The sequence below is a fragment of the Vulpes lagopus genome, chromosome 21 (genome assembly GCF_018345385.1).
Source record: "Vulpes lagopus strain Blue_001 chromosome 21, ASM1834538v1, whole genome shotgun sequence".
NCBI lineage: Eukaryota > Metazoa > Chordata > Mammalia > Carnivora > Canidae > Vulpes > Vulpes lagopus.
In genome coordinates, this window is record NC_054844.1 from 12080732 (window position 1) to 12108647 (window position 27916).

At 37.9% G+C, this 27916-nt stretch overlaps 1 protein-coding gene across 1 annotated transcript; it reads left to right on the forward strand.

The window, feature by feature from the left end:
• On the forward strand, positions 1-26552 carry CREBL2 (cAMP responsive element binding protein like 2). The gene is made up of 4 exons (XM_041736347.1): positions 1-134; positions 19816-20013; positions 20605-20749; positions 23425-26552. Exons 1-4 carry the CDS (start codon positions 120-122, stop codon positions 23427-23429), a joined length of 363 nt encoding a protein of 120 aa, XP_041592281.1. The 5' UTR covers positions 1-119; the 3' UTR covers positions 23430-26552.
• Positions 26553-27916: the final 1364 nt, after the last annotated feature.

Here is a 27916-nt window from a genome sequence, read left to right on the forward strand (position 1 = left end):
AGACAGTCAGAACCATATCCCCTTCTTCCCCCGGGGCGGGGGCCGGGCCGGGCCAGGCCGGCTGAGCCGGGGGAGGGCAGGGGGAGGGAGCGCCTGGCCAGGCCGGCCTGTCCGCGGAGATGGATGACAGTAAGGTAAGTCCTGTGGTTTGCACGCGCAGCTGCCGCCGCCGCCGCCGCCTCCTGCTTGTCGCTAAGGGCTAGACCCGCCGCTGAACCTCAGCCTGGTAGCCACGCCAACACCCAGCAAACACCTGCCTTAGACATCCCGGAGCCTCCAGCTATTACCCCCGTGGTACCCAGCCAGGAATTCGGGGGACGGGGCGCTGCGTCTTTCCAGAAGGGGCCCTCTCTGGAAATTTCTCCCTCCCAGGGCAAGCCTGTTTGTCAGCTTTTCCAGGTAGTGCCAACCCTCGTCCTTGACTTGCCCAGCAAAACGAGTGAAGAAACTTACCGTGCTTTTCTTTTTGCCTTCCCCTGACCCCCTTCCAGACTTTCCCCAGTTTGGAGACCTTAATTAGGGCACCCTGAACCAGCCCTATTCCCCTTGAAGGTTCCCCTTTCTTCTCGCAGGCTCCCTTACTCAATGCCCCATTCATATAATCAGTTCACTCCCCCTCTGAGCTATTTTCCTGTGGTTGGTTGGTTGGAACACTCTGCTAAGCTCCTGTTGCTATTCGTCCAGAATCTAACCTCCTCTAGAAAGCCTTCCCTAAGAAAAGTAGTGAATTCCTTCTTGTTAATCTGTCTTAATATCCTACCACCATTCCCCTATCGCAATCCAAATCACTTGTCCCTGTGATTCTAACAGGCGTTGTTCATTCTTGGCTAATTCATGTAGTTTGTGTATATAACCTATCTCTGCCCTTATGTCTATCTACGTTAGTGTTATCTAGTTTTATTTCATGAAGATAGGGATGATCAGCTTATTGATGTTTTAGAATGTTTAGGAAATTGGACTTTCTTTTTTTTTTTTAAAGGAGTCTGACTTCTAGACTTTACCAATTTTTGAAGTAGAAAGTCACTCCTTTATGCCTTTCAGAGGTCTTCCATTTCAGTCTCTGGCATACTGCTTGTGCTAGCTTTTTTTCTTTCTTTGGGTGCCCTTTCCCCCTCCCACCTTACCATTAACACTTTGCAGCTGTCACGTTTTTGTTTCACCCGCCCTTAGAATGAAAAAAAATTTCTAGCTTTTCTGTGCTGCCTGCTTTATTCTACATTATCTCCCTCTTCCTGCTCTTACAGAAGGCTCTAAGAAAAGTGATTAGACGGAAGGGAAGCCCAATGCAATAGTCCGGAATTGAGACTCACCTGGAGAAACAGATTGTTTGTGAAGTAGCAAACCCTAACAGGAAGTTGTGTTTCCAAGACAGAAAGGGGAAGTTCTGAAAGTTTTCCAGACATCAGAAAATAATTTTTCCATGAATGCCTTGCTAGCTTGATTGTTCAGTATTATTAATTTTGAAAGCAAATCTGAATACTGTATCCATTATCTTTTTGCAGAAAATAATGTTATGGCTCCTTAAGAATGCTAAAATAACATTGTTCTTTAGTTTCCTTAATTTGAGGCAATAAATTCTACAAAATCTTTTGTTCAGACTTTTGAAACATTTAATAACTTTCTCAAAATCTTCAGTAGTCTCAACTCCAAGAAAAATACATAGGATTTTGAGTTATTTTTCTTACCTGTCCAATCACATAGGAGTCATTTCTAAAGCTAGCAAACTGTAGTGGAGAGTATAAAATTTTATTGTTTTCCCTAAAAGAATGAAGGTAAATCTTGGGGTGTAGACGATCCATAACTTACTTCCTATAGGGTTCACAAGTAATGCAAAATGAACTCAGTTCTCATTCTTTTTAATTGATTATTTTTAGAAACCAGCAGTTACTTAAATCTTTAATGATTATGGAAAAGAAAATCCATTCCACATGTCTCTGGATGGACAGTGCTTCTGTGAATACACTACTTTCACTTTGAATACATGTCAGAGTTGTGAATGAGTAATACTTAAATGCCATGTACAGCAAAATCGGAACTGCTCTTCCGGCACCGGGCATTATGAAACAGCCCTTAAGTCTTTGGCAGCTCCCAATCCTGCCTTTCTCTGTGCTCTAGTTGTTGGAGTCCTGCAGAATTACATTGTCCTGCTAGCATACACATACATACTCACACACAAAACACATTTTCTTTCTTTTTTTTAAGATATTATTTATTTATTCATGAGAGAGACACAGAGAGAGAGAGAGAGAGGCAGAGACACAGGCAGAGGGAGAACCAGGCTCCATGCAGGGAGCCCGATGTGGGACTCAATCCCTGGCCTCCAGGATTATGCCCTGGGCCGAAGGCAGGCGCTAAACCGCTAAGCCACCAAGGGATCCCCAACATTTTCTCTTCACATTATGTATAGGTAATGGAGTCTCAGGTTCCATTTTCTCCTGTGTAAGGGGAGGTGAGAGTTGGAGTTTGGGATTCTGGTGGCCGAGCATAAAGTATGGTGGGGGGACGCCTGAGTGGCTCAGTGGCTGAGCATCTGCCTTTGGCTCAGTGCATGATCCCAGGATCCAGGATCCAGTCCCGCATTGGGCCCCCTGCAGGGTGGCTGCAGAGGGCTCCCTGCAGAGGGTTTCTCCCTGTGCCTGTGTCTCTGCCTCTCTCTCTCTCTCTCTCTCTCTCTCTCTCTGTGACTCTCATGAATAAAATATATATATATATATATATTTTTTAAATAAATGAATAAAGTATGGTGGGAGAGCAAAAAGGGTGCCAAATTGGTTGACAGCAAGGCCAGAGGAATTGAAAGAGGATGCAGTGGTCAGGAGTGGCAGTTATAGAGAGACAGTATTTGAATGAGCAGGTTGGGAAACAGATGATGATGATGTGAGGACCTCCCTTTATAAGGATTCTGTATTCTGGTTTTTTTTTTTTTTTTTTTTTAGATTTTATTTATTCATGAGAGAGAGAGAGAGAGAGAGAGAGAGAGACATAGGCAGAGGAAGAAGCAGGCTCCCTGTGAGGAGCCTGATGTGGGATTCGGGACCAGGACCCTATCTAAAAGCAGACACTCAACCACTGAGCCATCCAAGTATCCCTCTGAGTTGTTTTTATCAGTAGTGATGAATGAGTTTGCCAGGAGCTCTCCACATTCTGTCATCTAGCTTTCTGGAGTCAGAGTCACACAGATCTGAATGAAAATGAAGCTTTGCCTTTCTACCATCTAGCAATGTGCCTGATACAGCATAGAGTACTCTTTTTTTTTTTTTTTTTTTTTTTAGAGTACTCTTTAGTAGTGATTGAATTAAGTTGGAGCAGAGTAATATTAAGGAGATTGCCCCGATGTACCCAGGCTTTATTAATCAGTGTGCTCCATTGAGCCCCCAGCCAGAGTATATAGACAATGGCAAATGGCAAAAATAAAGCAAGAGCTAGATGGGCATCTGAAAGTGGGGGCTTGGGAAAGTGCTAAGTAGCAGAGCTCAAACACTGAGTAGATCTCTACTAGGCTAGATGGGAAGGAACAACCTTGGCTGAGTTAATTAACCTTTCTGAGTTTCCATTTTATCTGTTAAATTGTCAATACCATTTTCATAGGCTTTGTTGAGGATTAGAGATAATGCATTATTATAAAGCATTGAGTACAGAGTCTAACACATAGTAAACACAAAAAAATATTGTTACTTAAGAGTGACTTCTTTGGTCTTAGCACAATGCAGTAGGTACTTGAGATGCTCATTTCAACATTTGCTTATTTATCCTACACTACCCTTTGCTCCTAACCATGCCCCGAGATGGGAAGGGGCAATGGATGGGGCATGAAATGAACTTAAGCTGTGCATTGAACTGTCAGATTGTGTGAGAAAGGTAGTCTCCTGAGCCTACCTGCATGTCTACCACTAGGAAAAAGTGCTTGTTTTCACAAAAGCTGCTTCTTCCTGACTTGCTGCATTCAATTACAAAGAAAATAAAAGTGTGTTATTTTCAGAGGCTTTAATCATAGGCAGAAGATTCTTATTTTTTTTTTATTTTATATATGACTTTTATGTTTATTGAATCAATGACTGATATAAATGGAAATATCCTAGACCAGATGCATTCCTGCCACAGGATAAGCTGACAATAGACTACCATACTGTATTGCCTGACAGTGTAGGGCATCAAGTTTCAGTTGAGCGACTGACAAGAAAGTGGGCCAGACACTGTCCACAGTATACTAATATGGATGCTGTTTCCTTAATAGACTTCACAGACTTCAATTTACCTGTAGGACACACGATTATCTGAAAATAAAGTTTCTCACACCTTCCTTACCTCTTATGTAAGAAGATAGGGTCGTCTGTTGCATTCAGCCTTTTGGGGTAGCATTGATTCTCACAAAATTTTTAACTTGGCCAAAAAATGTCTTTGACATTCCCAGACCTGCCTTTGGCCCTTGAAATCCCTCCTATTGATCCTTTATCCATCCTTTGCCATAGTTGGGGCTGCCACCTTGAGCAGTGCCACAAAACCCAGACATTTTCTGCCTTTCCTGTCCTCCTCTTCATCAGTGCTAACCATAGGACTAACACAGAAGAGCCAGTCTACCAAACAAATCTCTGACAGATTTGATGTACCTTCCTTTGCTGTTTAGGTTACATGCACATTTTACATAGGGCACCTCAAAAGATAGTTTAACCCTAAAGAGTAATTTTAATACTACAGAAACCAGTTGAAATCTAAGTTTACTTATCCTTATTCAGAATGATTAACTCTTTTTAAGGTTTTCAGAAAAGTTTATTCATTCATTAATTCATTAAATACTTGTTGAACACCTAATATGTACATGCATTGTGCAAGAGAGATACAAAGGTAAAAAGTTTATAACTATTCTTGGGAGCTTACATTTCAGTGGGCTAAGTAGACCTATAGAAAAAATCATTACAATATAGTGAGGTTAAAAAAAATTAGGGCACTAGAGGCAAAGTGCTTTTGGAGTGGTATGAATGGATGCCTGTCTAGGCTTGTCGCACATGGGTTCACACAGTAGGAGTGAATCTGTGAGGAAGAATAGGAGTTCCCTAGAAAATGGGAAAGAAGGAAAATCTTGTACTAAAGCATATTGCACTGGATAATAAGTATTATGCTATAAGTTAGTGCAGGAATTGGCATATTTTTGGTAAAGGGCCAGATAGTAATTATTTGCTGGCCATATGATCTCTGTTGCAATTACTCAATTCTGCCAATTTAGCACAAAAGTAACTATAGGCAGAACTTGATGAAGTGTGGCTGTGTTCTAATAAAACTTTATTTACCAAAACAGGCAAGAGGCTGGGCTTTGCATGCCAGCAGGGCTATGGATTGTTGACCCCTGAGCTAAAACATAAAACACAAGTAGAGGTGTGGGCAGAGACAAAGATGGAAAAGTAAGCAGAGGCCAGATCACGATATGCCTGGCAAGTTAAGCTAACAAATTTTGGTCAGTATTTTTAAAGTGTGGAATAAAGAAAACACCCTGTTGACCCAGAATCTTGAGAATGGGGCTTGGGAATTTGAATTTTAATTAGGGTCCCCAGTTGAGTGGCTCATATGCTTACCGAAGGTTGAAAACCAAGGCCATAGATGTTGGGGAGCCATTGAATGATTTTAAAGCAGAGGTAGGGATGCCTGGGTGGCTCAGTGGTTGAGCGTCTGCCTTTGACTCAGGGCATGATCCTGGGATTTGGGATTGAGTCCCACATCAGGCTCCCTGCATGGAGCCTGCTTCTCCCTCTGCCTGTGTCTCTACTTCTCTCTCTGTATCTCTCATGAATAAATAAAGTCTTTAAAAAAATAATGCAGAGGTAACTATTGAATTTGGGTTTTTGACAGAAAAAAATGCTAATGGCTATCTGGAGAATGATTTGGGGTAAAGATGTAGGAACTGCAATAAGAGAAGAGGCAGATGGTCCAGTTAGGTAAGAACGTGGATTTTGGCATACAACCAGAGTTCAAGTCATCTTTCTACCACTTTCAAGCTATTATGATTTTGGACAAATTAGAATTAAATATAAGAACAGTTGACCCTTGAGGTATCTGGCCAGCTCAGTCGGTAGACCATGTGACTCTTGATCTTGGGTCATATGTTCAAGCTCTACATTTGGTGTAGAACTTATTTAAAAAAAAAAAAAAATCAGTTGACTCTTGAGCAACACAGGTTTGAACTGCACAGATCCACTTACAGGTAGATTTTTAAAGTACATATATATAGTACAGTACTGTAAATATATTTTCTCATCCTTATGATTTTCTTAATATTTTCTTTAGCTTTATTGTAAAATTCTGTAATACATATAGCATACAAAATATGTGTTAATTGACTGTTAATGTTATTAGTTAGGCTTCCAGTCAACGTTAGACTACTAGTAGTCAAGTTTTGGGGGAATGAAAAGTTACAGGTAGTTTTTTGACTACTCGGGTATTGACACCCATCACTCCCATGTTATTCAATAGTCAGTTGTATATATGTGAGCCCAAATCACAAGAACTTAGTATATATCTCATGGGTTCTCAGTAAATGCTAGTCCTTTCTGACTCCTCCCCAGCTTTGTTAGATTGCTCATAAGAAAGACCTGAGCTGAAGACCAGATTGAGAGTTTGGGTTGTGGTTGACAGAGCATGCATAAAATCCTTCAAGGATGAAGAGTGTGGACAGAAGAAAGAGCTAGAAAGACAGAACCCTGGAAGACAGTAAAATGATCAGAAGAGGCTAAGGAATAGGACTTAATAACGTAAATGGGAAAGGAGAGATTAGTGATAAAAAAAAAAAAGTACAAGGGGGAAAAAAGGGGCTATTATGCTAAGGGACCAGAGATTTTTTTTTTAAGATTTTATTTATTCATAGAGACGCAGAGACACAGGCAGAGGGAGAAGCAGGTTCCATGCAGAGAGCCTGACGTGGGACTCGATTCAGGGTCTCCAGGATCACGCCCTGGGCTGCAGGCGGCGCTAAACCGCTGCGCCACCCGGGCTGTCTGACCAGAGAATTTTTAAAGAGGGAATTTAGTCAACAATATGAGATGCTACAAAAGAGAGATCAAGTCAACAGTGAAAAAGTATCCATTGCACTTGGAAAATAGGAGATTGTTTATGAACCTAGCAAGAGAATTTTCCCTAGAGTGATAGGATAGAAGCCAAAATGTAGCAGTTGAGAAAGAGCTGGACAGGAAAGAAGTAAAGGCAGGTATACACCACTCTTACTAGTCAGTTTGTAACAGTTTTGAGGCATAGCTAAAATATATACAGTATTATATTTAGCTGTGAACAATCATAGCTGGGGACTGGGGGCAGGCATAGGTGTTGGGAGAGGAGAGGCAGGAGTTAACTCTAAGTTCAGAGAGGCCTACTTTATCTTCTTCCTCCTTCCGTTGACTAGAAAAACTGGCAGAAAGGTTAGCAGCAGGAAGATGTGATTAGACTTTCTTTCTGAAGATCTGGTAAATAAAAGGCCTAACCCACAGCTGTGAAGGAAGTTTTAGGAGTCATAACACCAAATGAAAATGTAGCTACTTGTTTTTTCTTTAAAGTGGTAAAGAGCACTAGCTGGGCACATTCATCTCTATCTTATTTTTCTTTAATCAGTTGGAGATAACTTTTCATGTTTTTAAAAAGAGTGAAACAAGCTCTCCTCTTTTTTTTCTAGGTTTGGCTGTTGCTACCTACCACTTCGTGTAAATGCAGTAATTCTCTTAGAATTAATAGTTTGAAACTTTTATGAGTTGCCTTAAGAATTAGAGCATTAGGATATAAATAAGTGCAAAGAGGGTAATAAAATAGTTAAAGAGTTCTTAACTGGTTTTTCAGATTTTATATCCTGTACGAGGGACCTTTTTTCTTTCTTTTTTTTTTTTTTACAACTTCTATAAGTTGGTCGTGATACCAACAAGTCAGTTTCAGAATACTCCTAATTTATTGGAAGTAGAAAACACAGCTTTTGTGCCCGAGGAGCTCACGTTGCTTAGAGGTGATAGAACTTAAATCTGTGAGGCCACCAAAAAACTCCAATAAAACATATAAATTCAGTGTGTTCACTATATTATATGTTCCAGACATTTGGAGAAGAAAATAGCATATGGAGAGAGGGTGATCGTCAGGGATAGGAAGGTGATTGTCAAAGAAAGAGGGCTAGAGCTGACTCTAACCAAAGAAAGCAAAAAAAAAAAAAAAAAAAAGAAAGCATAACATTTGCCATCCTGGATGGTGGTCACAGTTAGAGAAATGGTGAGGATAGATGGGAATGCAGGGGATGAGGTAAAGTCCTAGAGGGGCATGACTTGATATGATTCCCGTGTTGGAAGTAATAAAAGAGAGGATTGGGTTGGTGAGTGGGAGGCTGGATGTAGTGGGCTGAATGGTGGTCTCTAGAAAGATACATCTGTGTCCTAATCCCTGGAACCTGTGACTATCACCTTATATGGTAAAAGTGAATATTACCTTATTGGGGGAAAAAAGTGATTAAGTTAGTGATTTTGAGGAAAAATTTATCCTGGATTATTTGGGTGGACCCTAAATTGAATGACAAGTGTCCTCATAAGAGTGAGGCAGAGGGAGATTTGGCAGACAGGTATGGTGGCAGAGTGACCACAGAGGTAGAGATTGGATTGCTATAGCCACCAATCAAGACACACTGATAGCTACTAGAGGTTGGAAGAGACAAAGGATGGATTCTCCCTTAACGGTCTCCAGAGGGAGTGCAATCCTGCCAAACTTCTGGCTTCCAGAACAGAAAGAATACATTTCTGTTGTTTTAATCACCACTAAGTTTGTAGTAATTGTCACAGCAGCCACAGCAAACTGATATACTGGATATGGTGACCTAGTAAGCAGTGCTGAGTCAGAGGTCTTCTCTTCAGCTGTAACATGGCCAAAGGGCCATTACAGTTTATTCTTTCTGTAATGATCAGATACTACCTTTTTTTTGTTTGTTTTGTTTTGTTTTGTTTTACAGTGAAGGAAGATACAGCGAAGTTATTTTAATAAGCTGAGAAGAAAGGTTAACTCTTTGGCAGCTCTTTGCAAGATGGATTAGCTAGAAGTGGGAGTGGAAAAGGAGAGATGGTAGGAAGACGCACTGAGAACCTGTTGTAGCAATCTGTGAGGGGGGATCAGACTAATACAGATAGTAGGAGTAAAGAGGAAGAGCTAAGTCAGATTTTATAAAGGAACAGATTGGCTTGACTTCAGTTGGTGGTCATGGAGGGCCGCAACAGTAGAGGGAAGTTTCAAGGAAGCATAAAATGAAAAGTGCCAGCAAGTGCCTAATGTCCCAGTGAGCTGGATGGAGTAAGTGAGTGACTATATAGTATTAATATAGCAGTGCATATAAAGCATTGTCAGTTTTAGGGCCTCTTCAGGGCATGATATGATCAATCCCACCATGAAGTCGGGCATGATATGATCAATCCCACCATGAATTGTCATACTTGATGATACTGAGTTACTTTGTGACAAGTTGCTGTGATGCAAATAAGGGGTCTTAGGTTCTAGACTCTGCTCTGATACTGAAATTCTCTGGACTAAAATTTTGTCATCTGTAAAGAGATCACTGTGCATCTGTGTGTGTGTGTGTATGCATCCCTCCATCACCAGCGCTCTTGTGTACACCCATGTCCTGCCCTTCATGATGTACTGTTTATTTCACGTCTGGTGTGTTTCATGAGTCTATAAACCTTACAGTTTTGAACCTCATCTTCTTACACTAATATTCCTAGAGTTTCACAGTGTTTGGGGCATGGTGTATGTTCAATATATGGCTGTTGAATAAAGGAATTAATTTTCCCATCTTTACCTGAAAAAAGATGAGCATGATGCTAATTCCTCACCTGAAATGGTGTGAAATAACATAATATGTAGAGTGTTTAATTCAAGACTTTGTCCATAGCTCTATCCCTGCACACCCTGATTTAGCCTTGAATTTAAGTGTTTGTTGTTAGCTCCTAAAAAGCTAGAAGTAGAATGAGCCAAGAATCTGGAATAGTATTTAATCTGGACCCCGGGGTCTTCCTTATTTTAAGAAGCTCCTAGACAGCACACAACTCCTCTTTCTATGAAGTTAAACTTGTTGACTGGGAAGCCTGTGCCATACATACTCAGACCTTTGCAGACTAGGTTCTGTTCTTTCTCTGTAATGGTTACATTTAGAATTATCAGGAACTCCCTCTTGGCTAAATCCATAGTTGTATGTTAATTCTTGGCCTTTTTAAACTCACAGATTAAAAAACCCTTATGCTTGTCCCCTCCCCTCTGTGATTCTTTCTTTTCATAAGCTTGTGTCTCCATGCCACCTCGGTTCTTCTTTTTCTTCTATTCTTTCTGCTTAAGATTCATATATTTTTTTAACAGCTATCTTTTTAAGATAACAGCTTTACTGAAAATTCACAAAACATAATTCACATACTATAAATTCATCCTTTTAAACTATACAATTCTGTGATTTTTAGTACAATTGACTCTTGAACAACATGTGGGCCCACTTATACATGGATTTTTTTCAATAAATACAGCACAGTACTGTAAATGTATTTTCCTTATGATTTTCTTAACATTTTCTTTTATCGGGCAGCCCCGGTGGCGCAGCAGTTTAGCACCGCCTGCAGCCCAGGGTGTGATCCTGGAGACCCAGGATCGAGTCCCATGTCGGGCGCCCTGCATGGAGCCTGCTTCTCCCTCTGCCTGTGTCTCTGCCTCTCTCTCTGAATGAATAAATAAATAAATCTTAAAAAAAAAAAAAAGAACTCCAAAGAAATCTTATTAAAAAAAAGAACATTTTCGGGATCCCTGGGTGGCGCAGCTGTTTGGCGCCTGCCTTTGGCCCAGGGCGCGATCCTGGAGACTCGGGATCGAATCCCATATCAGGCTCCCAGTGCATGGAGCCTGCTTCTCCCTCCGCCTGTGTCTCTTCCTCTCTCTCTCTCTGTGACTATCATAAATAAATAAAAATTAAAAAATAAATAAATAAATAAAAATAAAAAATAAAAAAAGAACATTTTCTTTTATCTAGCTTACTTTATTATAAGAATATAGTGTCTAACACATATAATACACAAAATATGTATTAGTTGACTGTTTATGTTATCAGTTAAGCTTCCAGGTAACAGTAGTCAATTAGTAGTTAGGTTTTGTGGGGAATCAAAAGTTATACATGGATTTTTTTGACTGCTTGGAAGTCAGCTCGTAACCCTCTCATTGTTCAGGGGTCAACTGTATATTTACAGAGTTGTGCTATGGTCACCATTGTCTTTCCAGAACGTTTTCATTACCTTAAAAAGAAACTCTTATAAACAAAATGTGGTATATCCATATAATATAATATTATTAAGCAATAAAAAGAAATGAACTATTAAGCCACAAAAAAGATAGAGAGGAACTTACATGCATATTACTAGCTGAAAGAAACCAGTTTGGAAAGTACCTACCATGTGATCCCAACTATATGACATTCTGAAAAACATAAAACTATAGAGGTAGTAAGAAGGTCAGTGATTGCCAGGACTCTGGGGGTAAGGGAGGGAAGAATAGGTGGAATGTGGGGTTTTTAGGGCAGTGAAAATATTCTGTATGATACTATCATGGGAGATACATGATATATGCATTTGTCAAACCAAAAAAACTGTACAACACAAAGAGTGAACCGTAATGTAGACTTTGGATTTATTAATAACATTGGTTCATCACCTGTAATGAATGTACTACACTAATGCAAGATGTTAATAATAGGGGACACTGGAAGGGTAGAGAAAAAGGGGATATATGGGAACTCTCTGCACTTTCTGCTTCATTTTTTTTAATAAACCTAAAACAGCTCTAAAAAGCAAAGTATATTAATTTTAAAAAGAAAAAAAAATGAAACCCTTTAGCAGCCACTCCCTATCCTCTCCTTCCCTTCCGCCTGCCCTAAGCAATCTATAATTTTAATTTCTTTAAATTTGCCTTTTCTGGACATTTTGTATGAATGGAATCATGCAGTGTGTGCCCATTTGTGTTTGGCTTCTTTCACATGGCATAATGTTTCCAGTGTTCATCTATGTTGAACCATGTATCAGTATGTCATTCCTTTTTATGTCTGAATAATGTTCCATTTTATGGACACACTACATTTTGTTATCTACTCATCAGCTGATGGACGTTTGGGTTGATTTCCACTTTTTAACTATCGTGAAATACGGTGCTATGAACATGAATTGTACAAGTTCTTATGTGGATATAGGTTTTCATTTCTTAGGGAGATAGACCTAGGAGTAGAATTCCTGGGTCATATGATAATTCTGGTTTAATATTTTGGGAAACATGCAGATGGTTTTCCAAAGTGGCCACCATTTTATATCCCCACTAGCAATGTATGTGAGTTCCATTTCTCCACAGCTCCACATTATTTGCTGCTTTTTATTATATAGCCATCGTAGTGGGTATAAAGTGTTATCTCTTAGTTTTGATTCAAATTTCCAAAATGACTAACGATGTTGAATGTTTTTTCATATGTATATTGGGCATTTATATATCTTCTTTGGAGAAATGTCTATTCATATACTTTGCTCACACTTTAACTGGATTGTCTTTTTTGTTGAATTGTCAAATCTCTTTATATATTCTGGATACAAGTCCCTTATCATATGTATGATTTACAAATATTTTCCCCATTCTGTGGGTTGACCTTGATGGTGTTCTTTGAAGCACAAAAATTTTAATTTTGAAGTCCAATTTATTTCTTTTGTTGCGTATGCTTGTGGTGTCATATCTAAGAAACCCTGGCCTAATCCATGGTCACAAGTTTATCGCTGTTTTTTTCTAAGAGTTTTATAAATATAGTTCTTACATTTAGGTTTTTGTTCTATTTTGAGTTAATTTTTGTATATGGCATGTTATAGGAGTCTAGCTTAATTATTTGCTTGCAGATAACCAGTTGTCCCAGCACCATTTATTAAAAAAAACTGTTTTTTTCCTATTTCTTTATTGTTTTGGCACCTTACTAAAAATCAATTGACCATAAATGTAAGGGTTTATTTCTGGATTCTCATTTCTTTTTCATTGATATGTGTGTGTACCCCTGTGCCATTGCCACTCTATCTTGATTACTGTAGCTTTCTAATAAAATTTTAAATCAGAAATTATACGTCATCCACTTTTGTTGTTTTTCGGATTGGCTGTTTTGGGTCCCTGTGTTTCCATATGATTTTTTTATTATTATTATTTTTAAAAGATTTATTTATTTATTCGTGATAGACATAGAGAGAGAGACAGAGACACAGGAGGAGGGAGAAGCAGGCTCCATGCCGGGAGCCCGACGTGGGACTTGATCCCGGGACTCCGGGATCGCGCCCTGGGCCAAAGGCAGGCGCCAAACCGCTGAGCCACCCAGGGATCCTCTGATTTTTTTATTATTATTATTATTATCTTTTCAATTTCTGCAAAAAGGCAGAGTGTATTATAAGTAATCTCTACACTCAGCATGGGGCTCAAACTCATGACTGTGAGATCAAAAGTTGGATGCCCACCAACTGAGCTGGAATTTTGATAGGGATTGTGTTGAATTTGTAGATAGATCCATTTGGGGAGTATTGTTATCTTAACAATATTTAGTCTTTCAATTCATTAACATGGAATGTCTCTACTTTTATTAGATCTTTAGCTTCTTATAATGCTGTTTTATGGTTTTCAGTGTACAAATCTTGTACTTCTTTTGTTAAATTTATTCCTAGTTCATTCTATGAGGTCAATATTAGCCCAATACCAAAACCAGAGAAGTCATAAGAAAACTATAGACCAATATGTTTTATGAGAAAGGATGCAAATACCCTCAATAAAATGCTATTCTGAATGATATATTTTATGCTATTCTTAGTGAATGTTTTTACAATTTCATTTCAGATTGCTCATTGTATATAGAAATGGAGCTAATTTTTGTTTATTGATTGTGTCCTTTGCAACCTTGTTCACTCATAGTTTTTGTGTATTCCTTAGGATTTTCTTTTTCTTTCTTTCCTTTTTTTTTTTTTTTTTTTAAATAAGCCCCATGCCCAGCATTGAGTCCAACATAGGACTTGAACTCCTGACCCTGAGATCAAGACCTAAACTGAGATCAAGAGTCGGAGGCTTAACCAACTGAGCCACACAGGTGCCCCAAGAGTTTCCTGTAGATAAGATCATATCATCCCAAATAGAAATAGTTTTACTCTTTCGGTTCCAATCTGAATGAAGTCTCTCTTTTTCTTGCCTAATTGCTGTGGCTAGATTTTTCAATACAATGTTGAGTGGAAGTGATGAGAGAAGACAAGATCTTTGTCTTTTCCTGATCTTTGGGAGGAAAGCTTTCAATCTTTCACCCTGAAGTGTGATGTTAGCTGTGGGTTTTTCAACCTTTATCAAGTTGAGGGAGTTCCCTTTATTCATAGTTTGTTGAGTGTTTTTTATCATATGAGGGTGTTGGGTTTTGTCAAGTGTTTTTGGAGTCTCTTGAGAAGAAAATATAACTTTGACGCTTTTTTTCTATTGATATGATGTATTATAGTAATTGATTTTTGGTTGTTACACCTACCTTTATTCCTGGGATAAGTCACATATAGCCATGGTGTATAATCCTCTTTCTATGTTGTAGATTCAATTTGCTAGCATTTTATTGAGGATAGTTACATCTCCATTCACAAAACATATTGATCTGTGGTTTTCTTATGATATCTTTGTTTAGTTTTGGTATCAGGCTAATAATGGCCTGATAGAATGAATTGATTTTCTAGAATAGAATGATTTTCTGTTTCTTGGAAGAGTTTATAAAGAGTTAGTGTTAATTCTTTAAATGTTTAGTAGAATTCACCAGTGAAGTCACTTGGACTTGGTCTTTTCTTTGTTGGAAATTTTTCTATTACTAATTTAATCTCTTTGTTACAAGTCTATTCAGATTTTCTTTCTTCTCAAGTCAGTTTTGCTATTCTGTGTCTTTCTAGGACTATTTCTCCTAGGTTACTAGCATATAATCTTTCATAGTATCCCATGTAACCATTTTTATTTCTGTAAAGTTGATAGGGATGATGTTTCTTTTGGTCTTGAATTTAATATTTTGAATGTTTTCTCTTGACTAGGCTAGCCAGAGCTTTGTTGCTTTTGTTGATCTTTTTGAAGAACCAACTTTTGGTTTCATTGATATTCTCTATTGTCTTGCCATCTTCTGTTTTATTTGTCTGCTCGATATTTGTTATTTCCTTCCATCAGCTTGCTTTGGATTTAATTTGCTCTTCTTTTTCTAGTTTCTTAAGGTAGAAAGTTAGATTACTGATTTCAAATCTTTTTTAGTTTAGGCATTTACAGCCCCCCTCTGAGCACTGCTTTAGCTGCGTCTCTCAAAGTTTTGGTATGTTGGGTTTTCCTTTTCATTTGTCTCAAAGTAGTTTTCTAATTTCCCTTATGATCTCTTCTTTGACCCATTCGTTCTTTAGGAACATCTTTTGTTTTTTATCTGCTGTGTTTATTAAATAGTAATTGCTGTGAACTAAGAATTATATGACAGTCCTCGGTGCTTACTTTCTAAAAATTGTAACATCTAGTTTTAGCTTGTTTCAATGGGGAAAGTGTTTTATAAAAAAAAGTAGTTAACAGAAAAAGTAGGCTTTTCATTCTTACTTGCCTATAATAGACTTGAACATTTTAAACATATAATGAAGACAAAGTTGGTATTGCAAAAGCCCTACTGAAATCTAACATCTTTACTATCCTCCCTTTGTGTAATGAATTCTCTGTGGAGAGTAAGAAAAAAAATCAATGGCTAGCAAATTTCTTCACAAGGTCTAGGGAGACAAGCTTTCTGAGGGTTTCCCTTGGGGCTTTCTATTTCCAGTTAACAAATATATTTGGGGGAGGACAAAAAAAAGTAAAATGGGTAGTGGATAAAGAGATACCACTAGTTTTAAAGATAGCTATTTAAAATTCCATGTGGCTCTATGTGAATAGAAATAAAACTAGAATAGAAAAAACTAAATTTTATATTTTTTTCATAGTTTTTTTTTTGTGTTGTGCATAAACATCAGTACTTTCACTTAGCCATATTAATATGCTTCCTCACAGAAGAAATAGGAGAGGGCAAGGGAACAGGGTGGTTATCACTGAGTTGTGAAAACATTATGAAACATTGGTAAGGATGATTTTTGGCCCAGAGACATTTGGGAGGAATTTGTGAGGTCGATTTCAGTTTTGGTTTCTGGTTCCTTCTATTAATTTTTCCTAACCCTCCCCTAATCATTATGGCATATGAAATATATGAAGTTCATTTGTTAAAGCAGCTAGTATACTGACCCACATTTGTATAATATCTTTTTTTTATATAAGGTTTTATTTATTTTGAACAAGAGAGCATGCAAGGGAGGGAGGGGCAGAGGAGGAGAGAGAATCTCAAGTTGACTCCAGGCTGAGCATGGAGCCCAGTGTGGGGCTCAATCCCACAGCTCTGAGATCATGACCTGAGCTGAAATCAAGAGTCAGATGCTTAACTAAATGAGCCACCCAGGAGCCGCCCCTTGTGTAATACCTTTTTTCTCTCTTTTTTTTTAAAGTTTTATTTTTATTTTTTTTTTAAGATTTATTTATTTATTTATTCATGAGACACACACACAGAGAGAGAGAGAGGCAGAAACACAGGCAGAGAGAGAAGCAGGCTCCATGCAGGGAGCCCGACAGGGACTGGATCCTGATCTGGGTCTCTGAGATCACGACCTGATTCAAAGGCAGATGCCCAACCACTGAGCCACCCCAGGTGTCCCAATACCTTTTCTTTACCAAGTGTTCGTATACTTAGATTTCCAGTAACCCTGCAATGTACCTGGCTCTCTTGAAAACTAGTACACTAATCAGATTTTAGCTGGCACCCAAAGCCAAGAATTCAGTCTACCATTGAGGAAAAATTAAACTAGAGAAATGGTGGTTATGTGGTTTTAATGTAATTTTACAGGAGAGGACATAAAACCCAGGAACCCTGTATTTATTTATTATGCCTTTCTAGTGGAAAAAAAAAGAGTAAAATAATATTACTACCATAAAAACTAAACAAAGAGTTATAACTGTTGTTTTAGTTTTATGACTGTGTAAGGTTTGTTTCAAAAATCAGTCCAGTCTCTGAAGTACACTATGTCCTCTTGCTGGTTTCTCAAAGACAGCCTCTCCTGAATTAATTAAAAACAGCAATATAAAAAACAAAACAAAATAAACAGCAATATATGAGGTACTAGGTTATAGTGTTGTGATTGATGATTCATTTCACTACATAGAAAATAGATGTGATTACCATTTATTTTACTATAGACCTGAGTTTATACTGTAAATATGTTACTTTTTAAAAACTGTATAGTTTGAAGTTGAGACTAAAAAATAAAAAATAAAAAAAAACTGTAGCAATAGCAGATATACTTTATTTCAATGTAGGATTATTTAAAAATATTTTATTAAAATTGTGCAGTTTCCTGAGGTATATATTATATTGGAATAAAAACATGATGATGCATAGTATAAAAAGCTTTAAAACACCTGGGTTTTTTTATTTTTTAAAGATTTATTTATTTATTCATTCATGAGAAACACACAGAGAGAGAGGCAGAGACACAGGCAGAGGGAGAAGTAGGCTCCATGCAAGGAGCCTGATGTGGTACTCGATCCCGGGTCTCCAGGATCACACCCTGGGCTGCAGGCAGCGCTAAACCACTGAGCCACCGGGGCTGCCCACCTGTTTGCTTTTTAAGAGCAAGAGTGCTCGGTTGGGGGGAGTGAGGGGGAGCGAGCAGAGGGAGAGGGAGACAAGCAGATTCTCCACTGAGTGCAGAGCCCCATGCAACTCAGTCTCAGGACCCTGAGATCATAACCTTAGCTGAAATCAGGAGTCCAACACTTAACCCACCGACCCACCCAGGTGTCCCTAAAAGACCTGTTTTCGAAAAGTTGAAACTAATTTGGGAGTAGTACTGAAGCAGCTAGCTTTACAATAGTGGTGGAAAAGAAAGTTTTTTCCCAGAGCCTCGGAGTATTCAGTCTCGTTTCAGAGCCATGCTATTAAATGCAGGATGCAGTGGTTGACCATCATGGTATTACCCAGGGTCTGGTAAATAAATCCCGGTATCCAGCCGGGAAAGAGACGTGGCTGATTCATATTTACAGTTTGGTTTCCACCTGACCATTATACTGAGTAATGATTTGATCTTTATAGAGTACTCGGCATTGTTGGTGTGTGATAATTGAGAGTGATTTTCAAACAAACAAATGAGTTGTTTTTTTTTTTTTTTACAAATGAGTTTTTATATCCACATGAATATAGAGTTTGAGTTTTATTACCTGATAAAGCTGCTACTTTATTTCAGTGGCTTGCCAGTGTTTGAGTTTTGCATCTTTAACAGTTGCCTTGAAAGCCTCAGCAGTATTCGCTTCAGAATACTGAAGTGACATTTTTATCTCCTGAGGGTACTTTTCAGAACTAGACCTCATTCAGAACCTCATCAGATAAAGTAGAAAATCTGAGGCAGACTGTGTTGTAGCTTGTAAGAAACTAGCTCTAAAAGCACTTTCTCAAAAAGCTTGTTCATTGGAATAAATGTAACCTCTTTCAAGGTAATTGCTTTCAAGAAAATTTATTTGATACACAAGTTCAGGTTCATGTATTTAAAAATTCATCAAATTTAGTTCATAGTTATGTCTTACATAAAAACTTGGGGAGGTTCCAAAGCTATACAGTGAAAAGGATTAAATTACTTTGTCAGTCACCAAAAAACTGTGCCAATGCAGGTAAATGAATAACAAAGATATTGAAAACATGTCTTATGACCAGTGGGAGCAGTTAGAAATCTCCTGAGACAGTCTAGGGTCATAATTATAGACTTCTTGAAAGGCAGGAGAGGATTATCCTGAAGATGTCCGGACTTCTGGTGTGTTTCTTTGGGCTCAACAAATTTAAAGAGAGAATTCACAGCCAAATCGCTCAGGACACACACATATATATATAAATATATATATACATAATATATATATTTATACATACATACAAACATACGATTTTCATACAAATTTTGTTTTTTCTAATTGTAAACATTTAAAAATCATAAAAAATACAAATGAGAAAAAAGCTATTTATAATGACACCTGTCAGAAATCTTCATTTTCCTTTTAACATTCTTTTCTGTTGTTAATTTTTTTTAAAAGATCTTATTTATTTATTTGAGAGAGAGACACAAATAGTGGGAGAGAGCATGAGCAGGGAGGAGAAGGAAAGAAGGAAAAATAAGCTCTCCGCTGAGCAGAAGGAGGCTCGATCCCAGGACCCTGAAGTCATGACCTGAGCTGAAAGCAGACACTTAACTGACTGAGCCACTCAGGCACCCCAAACATCCTTTCTTTTATGTGTTATTTTATTTATTTGTTTACTTTGTTGTTTTATATGTATGTTGAGATCACACTGAGAGAATCTTAAATGTTAATATTTTTTACTTACTATTTTCTCAAGTCAATAAAAATTCCTGTGAGCAAAACATTTAATGGCATCTTTTAGATTTTAGTATCCAGCTACATATGGTTCATAATGTTTACTGTTAAACTACTTAAAGTTTACTACTGAAGAAATAAGGAAAACTTCAGTATTTCTTCTCTCACACTCGTGGTATCAAAAGCATCGGAAAGAAAAAAATCAGGAAGCAAAGACACATCACACATTTCGTGGGATTATGCCTTCTTAGTTTCATAGGCTTCCTTTGTTTATTATTTGTCAGTGTTTTCCTTGCGAATATGCACCCCTAGTCATTTTCCTAAAAGTAGAACCGGAAAAAAAAATTCTTTTCTCTCTTGCTGAAGGTAGTTGGAGGCAAAGTAAAGAAGCCTGGCAAACGTGGTCGCAAGCCGGCCAAAATTGACCTGAAGGCAAAGCTTGAGAGAAGCCGTCAGAGTGCAAGAGAATGCCGAGCTAGGAAAAAACTAAGATATCAGTATTTGGAAGAGTTGGTATCCAGCCGGGAAAGAGCCATATGTGCCCTCAGAGAGGAACTGGAAATGGTAAGAAAGTCTATAAGTAAACAAATGAAGAAACCTATGCTTAGCAGTCAAAATGAATTTACATTAAAATATGAAAATACCAAGCTTTGCATATCCATTTGACAAATATGGGAAAGAATATTAATCTTTAGCCAGGATGTAGGCAAATAAGCATTTTAGTATAGTGCTGGTGGGAGCAGAATGTACATGATAATTTTACTGAGAGATTGTTTATGAAAGAAAAAAATGGAAGATAACCCAAATGTACGACAATTATTTATTTTAGGAGTAGAAATAATAGTGTGACAGCAAAAACAGAAGGATTCTAACTAGTGGCACACTGGGCAAATGTTCTTTCCACCAAAGGGGCCTTTTGAGTATGAACACTACTCCAGTATATCATGAGAAGATCCATCAGCAATTGCCCCACCCTCTTCTGAAAGATGGCAAGCCTCATACATGTCCTAGGTGGTAAACAGGAAATACGGTGGAGGGTAGGATTCCCAACAGCCAATTTGACCTCTAGTTATCGGAGTTGTGTCTAGGATTTCTACCAGTGGTTCCTGAAATATGACTAATAAAATTGTACTTAAATATATTTACCTATTTCAGTACAAGCAGTGGTGCATGGCAATGGACCAAGGAAAAATCCCTTCTGAAATAAAGGCCCTACTCACTGGAGAAGAGCAGAGCAAATCTCAGCAGAACTCAAGCAGGCACACAAAAGCTGGGAAGACAGATGCTAATAGCAATTCCTGTGAGTACAGTGAATGGGAGGGTTTATATCTAGAGGAGTATCTTAGGGTAGGGTTTCTATTGACTTCTTCCCTTGGTCTGTCATTAAATAAAGTGATGTCATTTGTAATACACTAATAAGCAAGTGAAATGGCGTTAGATTGTAAATATTGAAATGAATTTTACATGGGATCTATGAAGAGCAACTGATACATTTTTGGAAAATTTTAAAAATAGACTTAGCCCATGAATGGGGATATACCGTTTTTGTTAATAATGTTAATAATTGTTAATAATACCTTTTATTTGTATTTTGATTTACAACTTATAAAACACTTTCACATATATTTATCATATGTATTTCCTCCAATGATTATGTTAAGGAATTACACCTTTTATTTTACAGATGAAGAAATAGCAAAGGAGTTGGCTAAGGTACCCAAGGTCACACAGTTCTAATGGGAAAACCTGTCTTCACCTAGTCCAGGCTCTAGTACAGTAGCCCATCAGTGTAGGATTTTTTTTTTATTATGGTGAAATTCACATAAAAAATTAACCATTTTAAAGTAATAATTCAGAGGCATTTAATATATTCACAGTGTTGTACAACCACCACTTCTATCTAGTTAACAAAGCTTTTTTTTTAATTTTTTGTTAAAGATTTTATTTATTCATGAGAGACACAGAAAGAGGCAGACACACAGGCAGAGGGAGAAGCAGTCTTCTCGAAGGGAGCCCGATGTGGGACTTGATCCCAGGACCCCAGGATCACCATCCAAGCCAAAGGCAGACACTCAACCACTGAACCACCCAGGCATCCCTAGTTAAAAAACATTTTATCACCCCAAAGAAAACCCTGAATTCATTAAGCAGTTACCTGTTCTTATCCCTCTTGCTCTTAGCAACTACGAATTTGTTTTCTGTCTCTCTGGATATTTCATATAAATGGAAACATATAGAATGGGACTTTCTGTGTCTGGCTTCTTTTGCCTAGCATAATGTTTTCAAGGCTCATCCACATTGTAGCATATATTAGTACTTTAGGCTACTTTATGGGTATATAATACTCCATTGTGTATGTATACCACAATTTGTTTATCCATTCATCTGTTGACATTTGTTTACCCCTTGTGGCTATTGTGAAAAGTATGCTTTGAAACATGAGCATGTATTTTAGCAAGTATGTGTTTTAGCACTTGTTTTCAATTCTTTGGTGTATATACCTAGAAGTAGAATTGCTGGCTCATACGTAATTACATATTTAACTTTTAGAAGAACCACTAACTGTTTTCCACAGTGGCTGAAATACTCTACATTCCCACAAGCAATATATGAAGCTTTCAAATTGTCACATCTTGCCAGTGCTTTTTATTTTCCATTTTTAAAAACTATAGCCTTCCTAAGATGTGAAGTAGTATCTGAATGTGGCTTTGATTTGCATTTCCCTAAAGACTAATAGTGTTGAGCATCTTCTTCTTGCGCTTGTTGGCCATTTGTATATCTTCTTTGAAGAAATGTCTAAGTCCCTTGCCCCTGTTTTATTTGGGTTTTCATTTTTTATTTGTTGAGTTGTAAGAGTTCTTTATAAATTCTGGGTTCTAGACCTTGATCAGATATATGATTCGCAGATATTTCTCCCATTCTGTAGGTTGTCTTCTCACATTCTTGATAGTGTCCTTTATTGCACAAAACATTTAAATTTTGATGTCCAGTTTATCTGTTTTTTTCTTTTGTTGTTCATGCTTTGTCATATGTAACAATCCATGCCAAATCTAAGGTCATGAAGAATTACTCCTATGTTTTCTTCTAAGAGTTTTATGGTTTTAGCTATTATATTTTAGGTCATTGATCCATTTTGAGTTAATTTTCTATGTGGTATGAGATAGAGTTCCAATTTAATTTTTTTGCATGTGAGTAACAATGTTCCAATGCCATTTGTTGAAGAGACTGCAAAGATTTTGTGATGAAGATGTCATGGACTGGTTTCTTTATCATTGTGACTGCTTTGGGAGCACTTGGAGCAGTTATAAGAAAATGTTACAGGGTGCCTAAGTGGCATTACGTGTCTGCCTTTGGCTTAAGTCATGACCACAGAGTTCTGGGATCAAGCCCTGAGCTCAGAGTTGTGCTTCTTGCTCAGCGGGGAGCCTGCTTCTCCTTCTCACTCTGCCTGCAGCTCCCTCTGCTTATGCTCTCTCTCCCTGTGTCAAATGAATTAATAAAATCTTTTCTAAAAAGTTATAAAATTTTTATCTTTAAAAATTTTTTTAAAGATTTTATTTCTTAGAGAGACAGAGAACAAAGGGAGGGGCAGAAGGGGAGGAAGAGGGACAAGCAGACTCTGCTCAGCCAGAGCCTGATGCCAGGGCTCTGTCTCACAGCCGAGATTGTGACCTGAGCCAGATCAAGAGTTAGACGCCCAATTGACTGAGCCACTCAGGTGCCCCTCTTTTAAAATATTTTTATAAAATTGAAGGGTTTGCTTTTTGTTAGCTTTTCTTAGGTCAGGTAACATTTGCCTTGCTCTAATTGAATTAAAGAAAAAAGGCTGAATCAGCTCAGTTTTCTTTCAGTCTGTATTTTTAAAAAGCCCTTCTCCGTAGATATTAAACAAATAAAATGTATTTTAAAAAAGATTAATCAAATTTCATTCACTTCCAAACATTCTTACATTGGTAACTTTGATTTATTTTTCAGGGTGAAGATTATTCAAAATGACGAGTCACTGATAGAAGCCAATATTCTGATTCCTATGGAGGATGAATGGGCAAGATTGTACTTCTTGGCTCCATTTACTACCTACTGCTCAGTAGTCATCTCTGTAAATCTGCAGTTTCTACCAAAATGTGTGATTATAAATCCCAAAGGATTTTGCTTTAACTTTAAACACTTAGAAAATTTATAAACATTCAAACCTGTTCTGGTTGGTATTGCCACCCATGGCATTTAACATGTTGCAATGCTTGAAAACACAGGGGTAGAGAAAAGTGGGTGAAGATTGTATTTTTGCACCTTAACTCCACATTGCTTTATTGGTTAATTTATATTCTTTCCATGTATTTCATGTCATTGTATGTGTATGTGTGTTTAGGTGTCACCTTCTTTTATGTGTTTGATTGCCCTACAAAGAGAAACCAAATGGGCTGACTACTGACTAAGTTCTCAGCCTTAATGGACCTAATCTTATTTGTTTATATTTACTTGAGTAATGTTTATTTTCTGCATGAACCATGATTTCTCCTGTGAGCCATTCCAGCATAAGCTGTGAATATGTATTAACAAATATATACATTTCTATTTTTATAATCCATACTGATATGCCTGTTTTAAATAATGTACATGTTAACAAAATCCATCAGGAAAGCCCTCAAGACAGCCTCTTTGTTGCTGTCTTCTCAAACTATATTTATAAAAGTTTGCTAGGGCTTACTCCACACTTGGAGAATAATTAGTCAAATTTCATTTTTAAGCAAGAAATAACCTTTTAGGCATTTCAGCAGCATACATCCTCTTGACAACCTAGAATATGTATGAATGTATGTATGTGTTTCTATTGTATGTCTGTATACGTATGTGGGGAGGGTAGGAGTGAATGTTCACACACATTGCCTTGTGTAGTCAACTAACTCGGAGAATTTTTCTAAAGAAAATAGGATGAAATTAGCTGCTGAGATCGAGTTTCTGCCTCAAGAGATCTGGAACAAAACGAGGGAGAAATTGCTAGTAGATCTAATGGCTGTAGGCATAACCAGAACACTTAGTTTCTTCCCTGACAAGAGTTTCGTTAAGAATGTGTTCTGAGCCAGAAAGAAACACACTGTGGGTGTGCATCTGGTTTGGCCCTAACAGCACCTCCGCTCCGGAGTGAAGCACTAAACTGGAGGTGTGCACAGCACCGCAGCTGGCAGGCCTGGCAGGAGGTGCAGAAGCCAGAGAGGTTTTTTTCGGTTCCCATCACAGCTATATTTACTTTCTTCCTGACTACCAGACAGAATGATGGTTGAGGAATCAAGCTCATCATATCATACATGCAAATAGACTAGGGATCTTTCAGTTTCCTCACTGGGACACTTGATCACTCTCTCTTCTCTTTCCCATAGTTAAATCAGGAACTGTGTTCTCTGTTGCTGCTAAATTATAATTGTTCTTAGCTCTAATGAAGCAAATACTTGGCTTCTAAACAGTATGTTTTGTTATGAAATGGCAGTGTAAGAGGAGGCATCATAGTCTAGATTGTGAGGCGGAACAAGAGATGGACCACATAGTTTCAGATTACAAGGTACTCTCCCCCTTTCTCTTAGGCTATGCATTTGAATAAAGTGCTTCCCCTTAGCCCGAGTTCCTGAAGATCTCTTCGTGTGTAGGTTGCTAACTCAGATCTAGTCTAGTCCTGTGTGACTACTGATATACCACTAGCCCAGCCTGTTGGGTCTCTCTGTGTTTTGGAGAACTGGGGGTTTAAGAGTATTTAATGTCTTTTTAGGATCACAAATATAGATAGATAAGAAATTGTTAATATTCAGACCTTCAGAATTTAAGTGTTTTAAATATAGTGTTCAGATTGTAATGGGTATGTTTTTGCCATCTGGTCTACTCAAATGTATATTTTTATTTTGCAAAACAACCCAAGATTTAGTCTGTGTTGCTTTGTTCAGTACCTTTTGAATTCCCCAGAAGAGTTGTTTTCAAAGCAAACATTCCAAAATGAATGTGGCTCTTCAATGGAATGTCTCCATTGTGCCTGAAGTATTTCTTCTCGGGTTGTAATTTTAAATTACAGGGTCATTTGAGCTACCCTCCACCCCCACCTCAGTATCTTTACAAGTGCAGTGACTTTATCCTCAGGTAGAGGATGTGTAATTTTGGATGAAAGTAAATTACAACGTATTGAGTTTATTCCTAAACCCATATTTTTTTGGTATTTTAAAGTTGATAATACTAAGAGAAAGTTCCTTGGTCTTAAAAAGGAATGTTTTGATTGCTTTGGGTATTGTGCTGGCTGCACGTTTTGGCCACTTGAAGCATGTTAATAAATGTCACTGATTAAAACAGCTGGAGCATTTCTTTTCCCATTCCAGTTAAAAAGCAGCACACTGAAATCCCAGCATCTCTCACTTTCTGTAATGACAACATCCAGGCTGAGAGAGAACAGAAGAGAGTGAGAGAATCAGTGAGCTCTATCCCTCTGGGTCAGCGCTATTCTCTTTGTTCCCTAAGTGAAGAGAGTAATGTTTTAGTTTTCTTCCCCCCCCCCCCAAAGAAAGGAAGATAAGGGGAAAATATATATTTGTGTGTTTAGACCAGTCATATTCTGTCATTAACTTAGCATAGACCTGCCATATATTAGAACAACTGAATATAAAATGGAATAAGTTTGACCAGGTCAAGTTTTAGGATATAGTTGATGTTCTTAAATTTTTTTTCTATTTTATCTAAAACCTGTCTGTTGTATCTAAATCAGACTCTGTCTTACTGCAGCAAATTCATATCACTGTGTACCAGCTAATTGACAGTATTTATCAGCATCACCATTTAGCATTTTATTTCATCATCTTTGAATTATGATAGACTTGATTTGGCTCATTACGAAAAGCATAGGCTTAAACTGGACTTAGCTTTAGTTAAAATAAGGCGAAAGAAAATTTAAAAACATAAATACTATATTTCACAAGAAATCAGTTGCATATTATCAATTACATTTTTAGTTTTGAAAGAAAGGAAGATTATTAATCCACATGGTATTTGGGGGCATTGAGGGAATTTTTCTTTCTCTGAAGAGCATTGTACAATTATATTTTTATGAAAAATAAAATATCTTCACCAGAGATATCTCAAATGGTCTGTTTCACAATACTGAAATATGTCTGTGTAGTAATAGCATAGAGTAGTAAAAAGAGTGAGATTTAGGCAGAAGAATTGATCTTGAATCCATTTTCTGAGTCACCTGAATTCTTTCATCTTTCAGCCCATTTCCTCATCTATATAAAAGGGGGAGGATAACTTTCACAGGTAGTTGGCAGGCTAAATAGGAGTTATGAGCAATTGCTTCTTAATTAGTAAAGAACTATAATGTAGTTCTTGAACTATTGTTAGGATTTAAACCACTGAAGATAAATATATTTATTTAATGAGCTGGAATTTAAACATGTAGGGTTGTAGGTATCACATTTCTGAAGTCTTTTTAGCTTTATCATTATGTCCCAGGAATGGTATAGTTGGAAGCCATTTTTAGCAATAACAGCCTTCTGTTAATTAAACTAATTTTGAGAACAGTAAGTGCTCCAACTGGTAATAATCCTATAATCTGCATAAAGCAGGTTTTCAGGCTGCTAGATAACTTGGTTCTCTTTTCCTTATTTCATCCATTTTACTTAACTATAGAGTAGTCATGAATCAGAGCCAAGACTGCCATGCGAGGTTGTGCACAACATAAAGGCACCCAGTTGAGGAGGTGAATAGACTTAAAATGTAGCTCACATTCCCTGCAAAAGCCCATGTGCAGAGGAAAGGGCACCTGCTATCTCCTCACCTGGCACCTGTGGTGCAGGTCTGCCCCGAGAGAGCTGCCTTTTTCTGATTTACCCTAAGGAAATACCTTTTTTAATTCCCCTACCTAGAGGGTTCCTCTTTTAAAATGCAAAACAGTGCTGTGCTTCAGCTAATTTATGGCTGGCTCCCTAGAGGAAAGCCAATTGTGTGCATCTCTTCTCAGCTCCACTTTGAGTGACATCCGGTTGGTAGCTTTCAACTGGCAAAGAGATCGATGGGGTAATGACACCGTAGAAATCAGTAAATGCTACAAAGCAGGGATTTCCCCCACCCCACCAGACTTGGTTTCCAGTGCACCACTGAAAAAGGCCTAGTGTGGACTAGGATGGCCCTGACAAGAGCAGGCATGTTAGAGGCCTCAAAAATGTATGATTGGAAGACCTATGAAGCTTGAAGGGCTCTTTTTCTAAGTATATAGTCAGCTAGGAGATGTCCATATAAAAATCCGATTGCAGTTGACCCTTGAACAACACAGGTTTGAACTGTGCAAGTCCACTTATACACACCTTCAATACACAGAGCACAACGTTGTCTTTTTTTAATGCTTTTTTAAAAAAAGATATTGGGTGGAGAGGGGCAGAGGAAGAGGAAGGGAATGTTACAAGCCAACTCCATGCTGAGGGCACAGTGTATGATCCCA

Excerpts from the sequence above, each read along its gene's own strand:
- CREBL2 (XM_041736347.1), top strand. Across the intron at positions 20,014-20,604 it reads TCAGAGAGGAACTGGAAATG|TACAAGCAGTGGTGCATGGC; the intron begins GTAAGAAAGTCT and ends TACCTATTTCAG.